General features: G+C 41.5%; 1 protein-coding gene across 2 annotated transcripts in view; it reads left to right on the plus strand.

The window, feature by feature from the left end:
- ATP8A2 (ATPase phospholipid transporting 8A2) overlaps positions 1 to 17,705 on the plus strand; it is a 633,600-nt gene that overhangs the window by 270,662 nt on the left and 345,233 nt on the right. For both annotated transcript variants that reach the window (XM_054015410.1, XM_054015411.1), the window contains exon 25: positions 14,380 to 14,552. In XM_054015410.1, coding sequence (XP_053871385.1) covers positions 14,380 to 14,552 — 173 coding nt within the window. The remainder of the gene's footprint in view (positions 1 to 14,379; positions 14,553 to 17,705) is intronic.

Raw genomic sequence — 17,705 nt, forward strand, 5'->3', positions numbered from 1 at the left:
TGGTCAGTCCCTCCTTTTGGCCTTATTGGAGCCCCTGTTACCCCTATGGGAGATGCCCCAGATTCATCCATGAATCTTACCACACCTCTTCTACTCAGCACTCACCAGATCCAACAGAGTATGAGGAGGAGGACGTGGCCTGTATCCACAGGTACCGGTAGGTATCTCATCCTTGCATCTGGATGAAGCAGGCACTCCATCCTCACCATCTCCATCGGACGACTATAGGGAGTACCAGGAGCTGCTTTAGAGAATTGCCAGAGACCTCCAATACCACTGGAGGAGGTCCGAACATTGGCTCCTGGATAGTCTCATAGACTCATAGACTTAAAGGTCAGAAGGAACCATCGTGATCATGTAGTCTCACCTCCTGCACATTGTAAGCCACAGAACCTCACCCCCCCCCATTCCTGAAATAGACCCCTAACCTCTGACTGAGTTACTGAAGTCCTCAAATCATGGTTTAAAGCTTCAAATTACAGTGAATTCACCATTTACACTAGTTTAAACCTGCAGGAGACCCGTGCCCCATGCTGCAGAGGAAGGCAAAAAATCCCAGGGTCTCTGCCAATCTGACCTGGGGGGGAAATTCCTTCCTGACCCCAAATATGGCAATCAGTTATACCCCAAACATGTGGGTAAGACCCACCAGGCAGATACCGGGGAAATAATTCTCTGTAGTAACTCAGAGCCTCCCCATCTCCCATCTCCAGCCGTTGGGGTTTCTTGCTACAGGCAGTTGCCCATCATTCCATCCCCTCCATAAACTTATCAAGCTCAGTGTTGAAGCCAATTAGGCTTTTTGCCCCAACTGCTCTCCTTGGAAGGGTGTTCCAGAACTTCACTCTTCTGATGGTTAGAAACCTTCACCTAATTTCGAGCCTAAACTTGTTGATGGCCAGTTTATATCCATTTGTTCTTGTGTCCACATTGGCACTTAACTTAAATAAATCCTCTCCCTCCCTGGTATTTATCCCTCTGATATAGTTATACAAAACAATTATGTCTCCCCTCAGCCTTTTTTTGGTTAGGCTAAACAAGCCAAGTTCTTTGAGTCTCCACTCATAAAGCAGAATTTCCATTCCTCAAATCATCCTAGTAGCCCCTTCTCTGCAGACTACTAGTCTGAGGAAGGTGGCACTCCTGGTTAATGAGGACACCATGGAGACAGCCAGAGTGGTCTGGCACACTACTGCCTCTGCACCACCACAGCTAAGAGGGCAAAGAGAAGCTACTTTGTCCCTGCCAAAGAGATGGCACAAAAACACTAATCTGCCTCCATGAAGCTGCAGAGTGAGGCGAACAGCCCAGATGTCAAGAATTGTAGGAGATGCTGCTAGCAGAAAGGAAATTATTGGTTAGAAATTTTCCATTCTCTCTCTCTCTCTCGTGCTAAAGGGTCTTGCATTATGTTTCACTGAGACATTTAAAATCTGACTCCAAATTCTTCTCACTCACCTATTTAAATGGTCACAGTTTGAAAGCCCTGCTTGTGAAAGAAAAATCTGAAAACTGGACCTTTTTTACTTTAAGGATCTCGTGTGAACACTAAAGTCAATGGGTTATTCATCTCTGACTTCTCTCTAGTCAACATAAATCTTTCCAGGACTGAAGTTTTCCACTTTAATCTCTTCGAGGCAGGGACTGTCTTTTGTTCCATGTTCGTAGAGAGTCCATCACAATGGAGGCTCTGATCCTGATTTGTGCTTCTGGATGCTAGTGTAATACACACTAATTATCAGTAATAATTTACAGCGATGATTGTATCTTATATGGCTGGGAAAATTCCAGCTAACTTGATGATGGAGGGGGAAAGAAATAGAGATCCTTTGTGTACGGTTTGTATATAAACTGGCATTCAGATATACTTATTTTATTTGTTATTATTTGTATTACTGTAGCACCTAGGAGCCCTCGTCAGGGACCAGGACCCCAATGTGTTAGGTGCTGTATAGACACAGAACAAAAAGACAGTTCCTGCCCCAGAGAGCTCACAATCTAAGTATTAAAAAAAAGAGAACAGATGGATACATATGGGCTGAGAACTGATTACAAAGAAACAATGAGTACTGGGCAGCATGACAGGGAGTGGTCTCGGCACAGCTGCAGTCTTACCATTGTCAAGTTTTTCGTAGGCATCAATGAAAAGGAGAATTTTAAGAATGGTTTTGAAGGAGGCTAATGAGGTAGCTTTGCGGATGATTAGGGGAGCTCTTCCTAAGCATGAGAGGCAGCATGAAAGAAAGCATGAAGATGATTGTTTGAAAATTTAACAAATGTACAATGGCGGCTAGCATCATGGGCTGATTGGAGGCAGAGTTTGACATCTTAATAGTGAGAGACTGGCTGTGAAGAGTCTTGAAAGTGAAGACAAGTAGCTTATGTTTGATGTGGTAGAGAAGTGGAGGGAAGGAAAGAGAGGCGTGCCATAGTCAGAGATGGACTAGGAAAATGATCATTGTATCAGCATTCTGAATGAAAATGATTGCAAGACCAGAGAAAAGGATGTTGCAGTAATCAAGACGCACGATGATGTGAGCCTGAAAGAGAGTTTTTGCTGTTTGGACATATGGGAAAGACAATATTCAGAGATGTTAGGCTGAAAGAATCAGCAAGATTTAGACAGTCTGGATATGAGGACCTAGAGAGAAGTCAGAGATGAAAATGGGACCTCATTATCGGCCTGAGATGGTGGAATTCTCCACTGTGATAAAGAAAAGAGGTAAAGGGGAAGACTTGTGGGGGAAGACTGAGCTTTATTTAGCCATGTTGAATTTGACATCTGAGGAGTTGTCAGACAGGCCAAGATTCTAGTTTGGACAGAAGAAGATGGGTCTGGAGTGTAGATCTGTGAATCATTTGTATAGTGATGGTTGTTGAATTAATGTTTGTGGATGAGATGACCCAGAGGCAAGGCACAGAGGGAGAAGAGAAGGGGACCGAGGACAGAGCTCCGAGGGACCACCACAGAAAGGAGACCAGGAGGAGCCTCCGAAAGAGACACTGATGGAACACTTAGAGAGGTAGGAGGAGAACCAGGAGGGGTCAGAGTCACGGAAGCCAAGCGAGGAGAAGATTTCAAGAAGAGCATGGCCAACTGCGTGGACAGTGGCTGACAGAATGAGAATGGATCACTGTTCTGAGCTTTGGCTACGAAGAGGCCATTAAAGATTTTGGCAAGTGTGGTTTCAGGGGAGTGCAAGGGATGGAAGCCAGAGGGAAAAGAAATGGATGGAACTGGAGAGAGGAACTTCGGAGAGTAATTGTGAACGGTGTGTAAATGAACCTCGAGGTGAAAGGGAGATGGGGGTGTATCTTGGATACCATAGTGATGCATATAGAATAACAGGTAGATTCACCATTCCTGGTATCTAGCAAATATATCAGTAGAATTTGCTATCTGTTGAGAGCTTGCATTTAGTGTGACGCAAACCACCACTTTAAGTTCAATGTTACGTAACATAATAAATTGCATATTTTAAAAGATAGTATTGTTTGTTGGGTAATAATTTTACGTTCAAGCACCAGAGTTTTAAAACTCATTTACAGGTCCAGACAGACTTCTAAAGTTAAAATAAGGCCACAGGATTTCCTTACCTTACAGATCAAGTAGAAAGATAACAGGAATGCTTACATAAGACTAGTGCAGTAGAACATGTTACATACATATTACACAGGGTCTCACAGACTTTAGGGAACCTGAGTTTGGCAGAAAGACTAAAATGCACAAGAACCATCACTTGGAGAATCAAGCTCTGAGGTGGCTTACTCTGCGAGAGATCACAAGAAGATTGTAATAAGACACTTTGGAAGGGGAGCAAAAGAGCCTGGCCAATGGACCTTGTGGCGTGTGTTCAGGTATGAGGGAGAGGCCTATTCTTTGCAATCCCTGCAATTATTCAGCTTTTGCAGAGATGTGAATTCCACCCTTTATTTATCAAAAATTAAGACTACACTTTAGAAATTTGCCTGCAATTTTGAATTTGCAATTTTGCTTTCACAAACAAATTCTAGGTGCCAGGCAGGAATTATAGAATTTAGACATCTGACGGTTTGGTTATTCTTGCAGATCAGGTAGGGTCATTTGTGCCTGCAGTTAACTGTACTTCAGTTTTGTGGAGGTGTTATTTCTGGGCTGAAATTGGAACATGTGCTGTTTATTGCAAGAAATATTTCCCCTGTATCCTCAGTTCAACAGGTGCTGCCCTGAATACTTATATTCTGTTTCAGCTAGCTTTGGTTTAAACATTATTTAGTCTTTCCTTTGTTATTTTCATTATCCCTTCTCTACTGTACACTGCGTTATGCCAGATGTCCACAGGTCCCATGGGCTCAGGAACTAGACAGCTTCAAGTGAAATGCTCTTCACTAAACAGATGGTGAACCCTTTAAACCATGGTTAAGGTACAGTGGAAAGAGTTTCAAACCTCGCCGCAAAGTGTCTCCCTGAATATGGTTCTTCAGTTAAGTCCTCTGTTCTTCACAGCACTCTGTGGAAGACTCATTTCACTTACAAAAACAAACCCAATAAACTTCACTTTTCCAATAAATTCAAACAATTGTATCACATTTAACTGTTCACACTATCCAGATGTAGGAAGGAAACATCAAATGCAGTAAAAAATAAATACCTCATATTGGTAAAATATGTCCAATTGGCAGTTTAGTGTCCTTTGGAACAATGAGCTAGCAGATTCTGTGTGATTTATATGATCATACAAAATATGACAGTAGTTCTGGGAGCGAATTGTCTCTCAACTTTAGTAAGCAATGTGCTTGATGTATGCCACAGATCCCAACAGTCAGTGTTTTCTTTGTCCATCTTAACTAGAAAAAGAATATTTGTTGTCTGATACCCACCATAACCAGTCTATTTCAATATTGGTTTTCTCTCCAGATCTTTTGCTTCACCTGGGGCAATACTGAGCCTTAAACTGCGTGTGAAATGTGAATATAGTCTCTGTGAAGATAGGACCAGGTTTTTCTACTGTCATTCATGCTACACAAAATGATGCTGCTAAAAATTCCCAAGCCACAAAGTCCATATCATTTCTTTTTTTAAACTTTTATTGTTTTTTCTAACGTTTTTATTATTTGACTTTTTAAAATTATAGGTAATGAGCCAACTTCAGATTTGGTGTAAGTATGTATAACTCCATTGAAATCAGTGGAGTTGTACTCACTTACATCAAGTCTGAATTTGGTCCATGGAGGAGTTGTGTGTGAAATTTTATATAACATTCCTTTCAGTGCTAAATTCCAAAATGGAATGCCGTTTTCTTTTTAATAATCTGTGTAGAACCCTATGGGTTGTTAATGTGTCTGCTTTATCCTTCAGATACTGAGTGACCCTGGTAAGGCAGGGTCCTTCTGTGAGTCTTTAGAAAGTGACAAAATACAAACAAGCCATTACAAGGTTTCATACAGAACGGCAGGATGTGGTCTAGAGTGAAGACCACACATGAACTCTGCTTCAGGATATTCTAATTCTCTGCCTGTCAACAAATTATACTCTGCTGCTAAGATTTATAACAGTGCCCTAGTGTTCCTCAACATATGGTGATCTGCAGAATGAAACTACATTTCAACAGTGTACAAAACTCAGGAAGTTTCTTCTTGGTAAATAAAATGTTAAGAGCAATATTGCAACTAAATGGTCTACCAAGAGTTTGAGCAAGTCACTTGTTAAAATGAGAAATAGGAGTAGGAAAATTAAAACTGTGGAAAAATGTCTGCTGGGTAGACTTGTTATGGAAGGGAATAGTCCACAGGAGAAATTATTGAAATCACATACATAGGTTCCCAGCAGTGAAACTAAAACCTGAAACTTAGGTATTGTTTCTGTCTGATTGATTTTGATTTTTAAAGCTTCTTTTCTATGTGATCATGCCACCAAAGTTCGCTTCCGCAGCCATATATGTATAACTTGTCTATGTGTGAGACTTGCAGATGTACTCCTTGTAGCTTAAGATACATCTTTACTAACTTTACACTCTCGGGCCCTGATCCTGCAAAGGGAGCTGCATGAAAGGATTCTTATGCTCACATTTAAAACAATGAAACTTTAGCCCTGATTTAACAAAACACTTAAGAATTTCGTTATGTCCCATTGAAATCAGGTGCTTAAGTGCTTTGCTGAATCGGGACCTTGTAGGGGGAGGGAACACTTACTTTTGTGTGCTGTTCCATCGACTTCAGTAGGAGTCTATGGGCTTGTCCATACTTCTGGCTAAATCAGCACTGCTGCGATCTATGCAGCGATGTCGATTAGCAGCTCTGGTGAAGACAAGCTAAGTCGATGGCAGAGCGCTCTCCTGACATCTGTACTCCACCTCCCCAAGAGGCAGAAGGTAAGTCAGCAGGAGAGCATCTCCTGTTGACAAAGCATGGTGTAGACACTGCTGTAAGTCCTAAATTACATCGACTTTAGTTATATCACTTATGTAACTGAAGTAGCATAACTTAGGTCGACTTACAGCATTTGTGTAGACCAGTCTTTAGAATGAAACTGCACAAATTCTTTTGTGGATCAAGGTCTTAATTTAAATGTTAGGTCTGGCGCCCATTTCAGGGACATTTTATTATAGCATCCCATCTTCAGTTCTCCTAGGATAGGTTCATAGGTAATCTCCAAGAGTGGGGATCTGTGCAGGCAATTTCATGAAGGAGAAAAACTATGTTAGTGACTGATAGCTGGAGAGCTCTGAATATATTCCCTCTTCAGATCCACCCTTACCCCCAATCCCTATTTGTGGATGAACTGTAAAGATAGCACTGAAATCTTTCAGGATGTTCAGGTTCATTTTTTCAGGTCAAATGTCTTCTTGCAATTCCTCTTGCTTGCTGCTCCCTCATGTTAACAATAGTGAGTTAATTCTAGCAAAGGATTGTGACTTTCCAACCGCATCAGAGATTTTTAACAGCACAGCCTTCTTTCTCAGTTGTAGGATTATAGCATTTTGGGCATCTAGTAAAATGTACTTAAACAATTCCCAATTATCATTCGTGTTTTGCTGTTTAAATTCTTCTTCCCAACTGATTTGACTCATAATTGTTTTCAGCTTTGTAAAATTGGCCCTTTTAAAGCATTAAGCAAAAGTAGAAGACTGGTCTCCGGTTGATGAGTGTAGAAGAAAAACAGGATATGTGAGCGGAATCACCTGTACTTTTTTAAACATCAGTGACAAATTGTGTACAAAGGAGTATACCACTTTCCAGGGTGTGTGTTTATCTGCTGTGAGAATTAGTGCCACTTCGCTGTGTAAATTGCTGGGTTAAGGATTATCATAGATGTTGGAGAATGTGCCACATAAAATGTTTCCTGAAGCATTCTTTAGGTGAGAAGATGTCTCTGATTTATGGCCTCTTGTGATATAGGACACTGGCTCATTGAACATTTGCCCCAGGGATTGCTGCACAAAGGGAGGAAAGAGGCTCTGTGGCCAGGGATTGAAATGTTGGGTAGGACTCCTGGTGCTGTCTCTCAGTGGCTGTTACTAGGCCTGGCTGATTTGTTGCTTTTGACATGAGGCTCCACTTTTCAGGCATCTTATTTGACTCCCTGGACTCCCTGTTGTTTTCTCCATGTTTGACTAAGCTTAGTGGCTGAGTCTGTCTCCTCATCTTCACTTACTAGCCAGTCAATACCCGCCATGTACTCAGGTCCTCCTTTCCTAAGAACACAGAGGGGGAGAGGAAGAAAAGAGCAAATGGGAGGGAGCACTGACCAGCTAGCAGAGGAAAGGAGATAAAGGAGGAGTCACAGCATCTGTCAGCACGGAGTCAGCGCCTATGATACTGGTGGCATCAATAGACAGCAGAGGGCAGGAAGAGAGGACTTCTTGGCAGAGAACTAGGCAATGGGCAGGGACAGGAGGTTGTCTCCATCCATTTAGGGGAGTAGAAATCAGTTTCAGCCCTTCAGGTAGGTCAAGTGGGTGGAAGAGGTCCTATTCTGTATTTGGGAGCAAGAGAAAGCTTAGAGGGAGGTGGGGGAAGAGACGGGATGGGAGGAGAGAGAGGAGAAATTATCTTTCTTTCTTGTATTTTATTTTTAAACTTTTTATTAAGTCTAAGTTACAATAAAACTGTAACATACTGCATCATGTTCTTATGTTATGTTCTTATCATACATTTCTTATTACTTATTCAGGATCCGGTTAATATTCAAAGAATCTGACTAAAGATAATGGCTTGCTGGCTGGGGAGCCCTCCTCCTCTGAGTACACTAAAAAGGGTGACCACATTTCTGAATTTTATTCTCATTTTGGCACTTCTGTTGTGTACATACTTAGTATGAAAGCTTTTTGGTTACAAGGACAGTCCATATTTTACTATATTACAATTCCAAGGAGGAAGAGTCACATTTTTCCAATTATATGCAATGCAAAATCTTGCTCCTAACAGTAAAAAGAAATTAATTTGTCATTCTGTTTAAAATGTAGATCCTTTACTGAAGCATTAAGTAAGCAAGTCAGGGTATCTCTAGGAAGCCGACATTTTGTTATAAGATGAATTGCTTTGATAATTTCTTCCTCAAGCTATCTAATTCCTGGTTACAACCACCACATGTGCAAGTATGTTCCTTTTCCCCCACAAACCCTCCAACAGAGCACCTCTCTAGTAGCAAAAATATGATGGATATTTACTGGTATTCTATGCCATCTATACAGTAACGTATAAGAATATTCTTCATGAGTGACGCAAATTAAAGATGTTTATTCCCTTTCCCAGATAGAGACCCACTGTTCTTATCAGTTTCTTTATCCAAATCTCTCTCCCATCTTTTCATCTGAGTTTTCTTATCAACATCTTTTCAGTCAAAATTGCATATGTTTTAGAAATTAAACCCTTTGATCTAGCTTGCTCCTGGGTCAGCTCCTCAAACGTGGCTAAAGGTCTAGATAGGCGATCCAGATTTCACCATAAAATGTTTGACTTGTAAATACTGAAAATATGGGAGCTTTAAATTATTTACATTAGTACATATCTCTTGATATGATTTCAAATCAGGACCCAGGAATAGCTGTCCAAACTGAGTAGTCACAGCTCTTACTCACAATGAATAGTCATGTTGATATTTCCTAGAGATAAATTCCTGATTATTAAAGACAGTGGCTAAGGGAGAAGGGCTAGGTAGCAGGAATTTGAAAAATTTGTCCAGAACTGCTAAAGTGGTCTGGATGAATGAGTGATTTATTTTTTGATTACCTAAATTTCTTTTTAACGTAACAATTACTATAAATAGCTATATTTAGGCTCCAGTGCTGTTTGAGTTTTACTGAGTGTGTGGATGGTCTATTGTTAACCCAGTTGATCACATCTTTTAATCGTGGTGCATAATAATAATAATAAACCGAAGTAGGGGAAGCTAGTCCATCCTACATGGTATGATTAAACAGAATTTATAACACATACCAGGCTAGGGCCTGTATGTTACAAGCAGTAACAGACTGTGTTTACCTATCTGTTTTAACAATCTTCAAGAAGTTCATTCAAGACATAAGACCAAATTCACCCTTAGTGTAACTCCACTGACTTCATTGGCATTACAGCAGGGATGTATTTGGCCCTTGAACTGTGAAATGCTGTTCTCCATCACTTTTCAGACTTGATTAAAGGTGTACACAAAAAGAAATATAAATGTGCTAATACTGCAATTACTCCGCAATTTTTATTATGGTTCAGATTGCTTTAAGTTAAGATTCAGAAACCATTTGAGATAGATGTCTCTGTCCCTTGGTAGTATTACCTCAGCAAATTGGCTGGTACAGTTTGGCAAGACTTCTGGAAATGTTTACGCTTCAGGTCATTTTTATTTGTATAAATTGTTGACCTAATCACTGACATTTAGGAGCTAACTAAGCAGGCACTTTGTGAACTTGAGATGACTCAAAATACTGCCTTAATTTTCAGGCAGTTCTCATTACTCATCCGGCAAGCAACAGTATGTAGCATCCATATCTCTCTTGCTACTAAGTATAGTGTATTTGCTATCTGTCTCCATGGAAGGTCATATCAAGGTCACTCAGTGTTGTGAATGAAAATAATCAGTTGGTGAAAGTACAGAACTTGAAACCTTGGTGTATTTTCTTCTGACTAAAAAAGGCCAACCTTATTTAAGATGGAATGAACAGCATGTTTTTCTGTTCTGAAGTAACAGATGGATTCTTAAAAGTACTTAGAAACCTTTGAACAAAAGGTGCTGTAATGGAAACTATTAATTTGTAAACATTTTTAACTCAAAATAACAGATTGTAAATTATAAATAGATCCACAGGTAAATAAACAAAATGCTCACTTTTCCCATTGCTATTACATTTAATCTTTTTAGTGTAAATATTTTATTAAAGCTAATGTTAAAAAATTATACAATACACAGGTTAAGAAAAGAGTGTCTGTACATCTGAGTATAGTGCTTAGATTATCCACAAATACAAGGTTTGTTTTAAAAATCGTAAGATACATATAGTGCATAATCACCAGTAACCCAAATTTAGATGAATAAATTTAACAATACAGTTTAGATATTAGCATCCAAGTATTTGGGTACATCACTCATGAAAAGTTATACAGAGAGTTCGTTGTGGAAAGCACATATATCAATGAGTGAAGATTGTCCCTCAGTAATTGAGAATTTAGGGTAGGTTGTCCAATTAGAAAATACAATCCATCAGGGAAGTATTTCAGTTACTTTCCTGACTGCGCTTCTCATCGGCACTCCAGCTCATCCCTCCTGGTATTGTCGATGTCCGATGATGTGTTCTAGGTAGAGGTCCCTCAACCATGTGATGGCGTCCGACACCATGAGTTGCCGCATCAGCCGAGTATAGCATTGACCGATTCCATATTCTCTCAACACTCGCTCATTACTGGGGTCCTATGCACCCAGGGCTCCGATGATCAGAGATGTAATTCTAGCATATGTAGACATGCCTGGAAAATGGTTCAGGCTTTAGCCGTAAATTGTGGCAAAGCCAAAGTCCTGAAAATTAGTGTTGCAACAAAACTAAAAAACAAAACCAAAAAACAAAACCCCAGAATAGATTTTCATTAGTAATGGTAGCATGGCTGTTTCTGTTTTAGATTGCTGTGGAAATAACTTTTGTCCTGTTCAGTTAAGCATCTCAGGAGTGAAATATGTGAATCCTACACTAACCCTAAAAGAAAAAAACCCTATATTACAAGCATATTTGATTCTATGGCAAGATCCGTGAAATAGAAGATGTCCCAATTTTGCATCAAACTATTCTAAAGTGCAGTGCAGGCATTTTCCTCTTCTGCAGGATTGTTAGTCTGACAAACTGTGTGGGAATGAATGTGTTTACATATATACAGAATGGCTTTCAGTTGGAAAGTGAAATCTCTATAGAAAATGATTTATATGATATTTCAGAATATTGAAGAAATTTACATTTGCAATCTCTTTGTCTAGCTGGGAACTTGCAAATCTCAGCAATCCCACAGAAAATCATAGTGGTTGCCAATATGTGTATACTGTATGCATGTAATGATGACTGTCTTACATTTATTCTTCACCTTTCATCCAAGAGGATCTCTCAGCATTCTACAACGAACTGATGTATAAATTATACACATGAATCTCTTAATTCATCTCTAAAACACACCAGCCTCTAGGGTGAAGCTTGTCAACTGTTTTCACGGTGCACAGAAGCTTAGCAACAGTTTAGGACAGGAAGTGAAGAATCCGTAATACATAAAACCCCCTCATACTTGTGTCAATGTTTTTTTATTTATTTGGTGGCAACATGCATGAGAAAACATTGGGGCATATATAATAGGGATAGAAGACAATTCTACCCTCATTTACACTTAAGCAGTCATTGATTTCAATGGTGTTCTATGGTGTACCTGGGCCCCTAACTCAGAGTATGTTCACGCTACAATCAGAGGTGTAATTCTAGCACATGTAGACATACCCGAGCTGCTTCGATCTAGCTAGCTTGAATAATAATAACAGTGAAGCTGTGGCAGCACACTGCATAGGCAGTAGTACAGTTTATGCAAGCCAGCCCAGGAACCTGGGTAGGTACTCAAGTGTCCAGCCAATGCTGATGCCCGTGCTGCTGTGGCTTCTCTGCTATTGTTATCTGAGGTAGCTAGACCAAAGCTAGCTTGCATATGTCTACATGTGCTACAGTCACACATCTGATTGCAGTGTAGACATACCCTCAGTTGAATTTGTAGCGTAGATGGAGTCTTACTGATTTTACCTCCTATTGTAGAAAATTGGTCTGCTGGTATGTCTCCATCTTCCAAAAGGTGTGGATGTTCTGGTCTCCATATGTTTTGATTAACCCCAACCACAAAGCCATATTATCCCATAAGGTGAATGTGTAGGGGAAATCCTGACTGTATGTTAATGCTGAACTTAACTGGAGTAATTTGTGTTCTTCAGTATCAACAGATGTGTAGTCTGTAGGGAGCAGTTTGGCTACATTTATTTTTTTACATCTGTCTGTTAAATCAGAGATGCAAATTGAAAATGCAGCACTCAGCAACTGCTTGTGGATTTGTAGCTCTCCCTGGAGAAATGTGGGTTCATAAAACAATGAATGGATTACAATGAGACATAAATATAGTATTTTCATTTGACAGATGTAATCCTGCTCCAGTATTGTTCATATTAGATAGAGAGAAACGGTACCTTTTACTGTAGACCAGCATACAAAGAAAGGAAGCACATCTAAGCACTGAGACACATATTTGACAGTTAAGTTGGCACCAGTTTTTAAAGTTTCATAGCTCTGGGATGAGCAAAAAAGGATACTATGTTTTGCAACACTGTGTATTGGAGATCATACCAGAATGGACACTGCTCAGAAAATGTGAGATGCAGTTGGTGCTAGAAATCCCCCTGGAGGCAATAGAGGCAGCAAACCATCAGTACTGCCAACCCCAAATGTTCAAAAATAATGAGTCAGGCTCACCAAAAATAATGAGATTAACTTTAAAATCATGAGATTATGTACAGATAATAGATTTGGTTTTCTTTTTATTTGCCTTATGCTTTTTGAGCCTTTAGGGTGCTCTGGGATCACATTTGGAAGCTTTCTCCACAGACACAAAGGCTAGAAACTTACTTTTTCTTGAACAATGAAGACTGAAATCTTCACATATTCACTTGACTCCAGGAGCTGGGGCTTTAAGGAAAAGAATAATTATCATGAGATTCACGACAAAATCATGAGAGTTGGCAACTCTGAGTCCTTCCTTCTAGGTTACAGGCTGCAAGGGAAGCCCCATCCTATCCTCAAAAAAAGCAATAACAATGTAGTCCATGCTGCATAGTCAGGCACTCAGCTTTGCCATCTGTGTTCTCAGCTGGGAACTTGGATAGACCAAATATATGCTGAGCCATTCTACCAGGAAGCAGGGGGTAAATCAGCTTTGCTTCTAAAGGAGAAGCATGTAGGCAAGCACCATTCCAGGGGACTGCCTCAGCCTCTGAAGAGTCCTTCCCCCACAGATTTCCAGGATCCATGGGCAATTTTTGTTCCTTTACTTTACAAATATGTAAGAAAAGCCCCTCCCCAAAACTTGAACAAACCAGTAGATAATGTAGACACACTTTTGGAGAGCTGTTTTGTTAGAGTAAATCTGGTGAAACAACATGCTCTGAATTTCAATTCATAACCCCATCGATTTTCAAAAAAAACCATAAGAGAACTGTGAATCTAGTAGTAGATTAATAAGCAGTCAGTTACTGAGCATCTTCTTTATCAAAGTACCATGCTTGAGTAGGGATTAATTAAAGTCTTTGTTATCCAAGTCTGATGGCCTGAGAGAGCCTGAACCAGGAGTGAGTCAGTGAGGGCCTCATTTTTAAAACTATGCGTGCACTTTTGCACACACAAAAGAATACACACAACTTACATGCACATATTTGAAAATTTGGTCCTGAGAAACTAACATTTTCAGAAATGTTCAGTACTGGCCTAACTCTGCTTCCATTGAAGTCAATGGTAAAACTCTGACTTGAATGGGAAGAGAGGCCAGTGTAAGCACTTTTGCGATTCCTACCTTAAGAGTCTGAGGAAAAGGTTGAGAGCTGAAGATTGAGTCATTTGGGAGGATGGTGAAATAATAATAATATGTAGCTCTTTTCAACAGTAGATCTCAAAGCATTTTCCAAATGTAAGTGTTTTTGGAGTAGGCACTGGGAAGGAAATTCAAAAAATCCATAATATTTTGAGGGGGAAGCAGTGGCAAAAGCCATGGAAGCACCAGGCCCCTTTATTCTAACCCACCTTTGAAACTGAGAATGTGTCAAGGATGCTAACGCCAGTTTAGAGAGATGGTTGGAGTACAGTGGAAAGAAACATTTCTTTCTTTTTTGTCTGTGTGTTTGTACGTTAGGCAACAAGGGCAACCCTGACCCATCACTGTACAAACCTGGGAGATTCACTGGGGAAAGAAAATGATATAGCTCTCATTATTGATGGCCAGACTCTGAAGTATGCTCTCTCGTTTGAAGTCCGGCAGTGCTTCCTGGACCTAGCACTGTCCTGTAAGGCAGTCATCTGTTGCAGGTAAGAAATATCAGGATTTTCTCCAGTGAGAAGTTGGTGTGCAGCTGGTGTAACTCTTCATCTTCTCCTGCCATTTATCCCCTTCAGGCTTACAGCACATGCAGGAAATGTAAAAGAAGGAAACTTACAGGTTAATATTTAAGAGGAGCTGAGCTGTCTGCTGTAAGTCGCTTGTTTATTCAAACACAGTTGTGAGTTATCTGTTATGGAGCAATTATTGGGAAGCAGGGCTGCATACTGGGAATATCCCACAAGGGCTGAGTGCAAGGAGTATTTCCCCTCTAATGGCTTCTCTGTGGTTGCTGCAGCTGTTGAAGCTACCCTAGCTATGCCCTGCTCCTCCCACACTCTGCAGGACTGTGTGAGTGACTGGCGGATCAGTGTAGTCTTGGATTTTACTTCTCCCCTCTACGAACCCCAAATCCTGCAGTCAGAAGACAGAAAGAGCCCCTGTTCAGTGCCCCAGGGATGCATACCCTTTTCATGGACTCTCCGTGTCTTGAATGCCCCCCAGCAATGGAACTATCTTGGTTCTCAAAATCTGTACTATAGTGATGAGCATGGTATTTAAAAGATAGATAGAAAATGTCATGGCTGCAGACGAACAGGCAGGATTCTCCCCTATTTAAAAATAGAAATGCTTTTTAATTATGCAGATTTCCCCCCAAATTGAGCCTGATAGCTTTTTATAAAGTGATAGGAGATAATGAGGAAACAGGCCTCCCTGACCCCTTGATTATAGGAGACACTGAAGAATAGGAGCTGTGATGTTACACCTGTGATCATGCTTAAGCAGTGGGAATTAAATAGCCAGAGGTTGCCTCCACTTGGTACGGCAGCTCTTCATTAAGCAGAGCTGCACAGAGAGGCAAGGAAACAATATTAAATATCTTAGCAGGTACAGAAACCCCAATAGTATATGTTATTAGATTGGAATTCATTTGCGTGGCCTTCCCTAGAGGGTAGCCATCTATGATGTTCTGCTGCTGAGTAGTCTCCTGCGATGGCTTTGAGCTCTGACAGGGTTTAGTGTTCAGCATTTGTCTGTGTTGTAATCACAGAACACTGTGAAAATTACATTGCTGAGTTTAAATCTTTTGATGAAAACAGAAGAGTTGAGGCAATGAGTGTTTGTACTACTAGGCTGTTTTCATTGGGTCTTTTTTGGAAGAAAAAGGGAACTCAGAAGACTGAGTAATGAAAGAAATTTCTCTTGTAGAAGTAGTAATGGTAATATTTGATAATATTTTCATTGTAAGTGGGGGGAAGAGCCTGATTGCATGGTCGGAGTTGTTGTGCAAAGTTTTTCACATATGTATTCAAAGCAACCTACAAATATTAGCTAATTAATTCCCACAATACTGTTGGTAATTGGGAAAATATTTCCCCATTTTATAGATGGAGACAGAAAGAAACAGCAAAATTAAGACCTGTATTTTCAGAATTGGCTTCTAATTTGGGGTGCTTTGATTTCTGAGTGGCTAACCTTAGACACACAGGGCTAGATCCACAAAGGGATTTAAGGACCTAAGTTCAAAATTTAGATCCTCAGAACCCCTGCTTTGTTTTTGCCTAACCCTGTAGGCACCTGTTTCCACTGGTAAAGTCCCCCAGGCACCTGGATTTCTGCTGGTGTACATGCATACCATCACCTAAGTCCTGAAGCCATTCAGCTTTGTAGCACCTACCTCATGCCTAAGCCAGTGGGATCCTCAACCTGGGCATTCTCCCACCTATCTCGCCTGCAGTGCCCAATCTAATGGCATTTTCAGAGGCCCCCTTAGCGTATAATTACTGGATCAGGCCCTACTCACGTTGAGTGGAGAGAGGTGCCTATGCTTCCCTTCTACCCAATCGCTAGCCCAGGGGTTAGAGCACTCACCTGCAATGTGGAAGGTCCCATTTCAAATACCTACTCTGCCTGACTTGAGCAGGGACTTGAACCCAGGTCTCCTACCTCACAGGTGAGATGCCCTAACTGCTGGGCTATGAATATTCTCAAGTGGAGCCCACTCTCTCCTGCTGAAACTATTCCACTTTGTATAAAACACTTAAATATTAATTGAAGCAGGAACTGGAACCTAGGTCTCCCAGGAGAGTGTGCTAGCCACTAGACTATAGACTAGTCATTGTATCTCTAGCCCAATGCCTATGTAAGTGTTTTTATACAAAGTGGAACAGCTTAAACAAGAGACATTGAGAGAGACCTGCTCCAGAATAGCCCAGTGGTTCGGCCACTCACATGAGAGACCAGGGTTCAAGGTAGGGTTGCCAACTTTCTAATGGCACAAAATCGAACACCCTTGCCCCTCCCCCTGCTCCGCCCCTTTTCTGAGGCCCCACCCCCTTCCTCTGTCGCTTGCTCTCCCCCACCCTGATTGATTTTCACTGGGCTGGGGAAGGGGGCTAGGGTGCAGGAGGGGGTGAGGGCTCTGGCTGGAGGTGCTGGCTCTGGGATGGGGCCAGAAATGAGGGGTTCAGGGTGCAGGAGGGGGCTCTGGGCTGGAACAGGGGGTTGGGGTGTGGGAGCAGGTGAGGGCTCCAGCTGGGGGTGTGGGCTCTGGGGTGGGGCTGGGAATGAAGGGCTTGGGGGAATGAGGGGGCTCCGGTCTGGGGCCAAGGGGTTCAAAGAGTGAGAGAGGGATCAGGGCTGGGGCAGGGGGTTGGGGTGCAGAAGGAGGTGTGGGATGCAGGCTCCAGGGAGGGAGTTTGGGTGCGGGAGGGAGCTCAGGGCTGGGGCAGGGTGCTCGGGGCGGGGGGTAGCGCATGGAGCAGTGAGAGGCTCTGGAAGAGGGGAAGCAGTGGGAAAAGGAAAGATTCAAGGAAGGATCAGACCAGTGGGGACGGCCTGATCCCCACATCACATCAAAGATCTTTGCAACAAGTTGGAACAAAGTATAAAAGAGGGGAAGTGACATCATCATTTGGCCTCTCCTCCCTTCCCCCCTCCTCCAAATCAACACCTGGAGGACAAAGACTTTGAACTGCGGGAGTTTGGTCCCAGGCTGGAAAAGGGTCCAGTCTGTGTATTGAGGAACTGTAACCTGCTTCTACCATCTGTCAGGGTGAGAAAAGCTGTTTGATTCAACTCTTGCTCAGACTAAAAGCTTAGGATTTAGAAAGCATCTTTACTTTTTATTTTCTTAAGGTAAT

This window comes from Malaclemys terrapin, chromosome 1 (assembly GCF_027887155.1).
Source record: "Malaclemys terrapin pileata isolate rMalTer1 chromosome 1, rMalTer1.hap1, whole genome shotgun sequence".
Lineage (NCBI taxonomy): Eukaryota > Metazoa > Chordata > Testudines > Emydidae > Malaclemys > Malaclemys terrapin.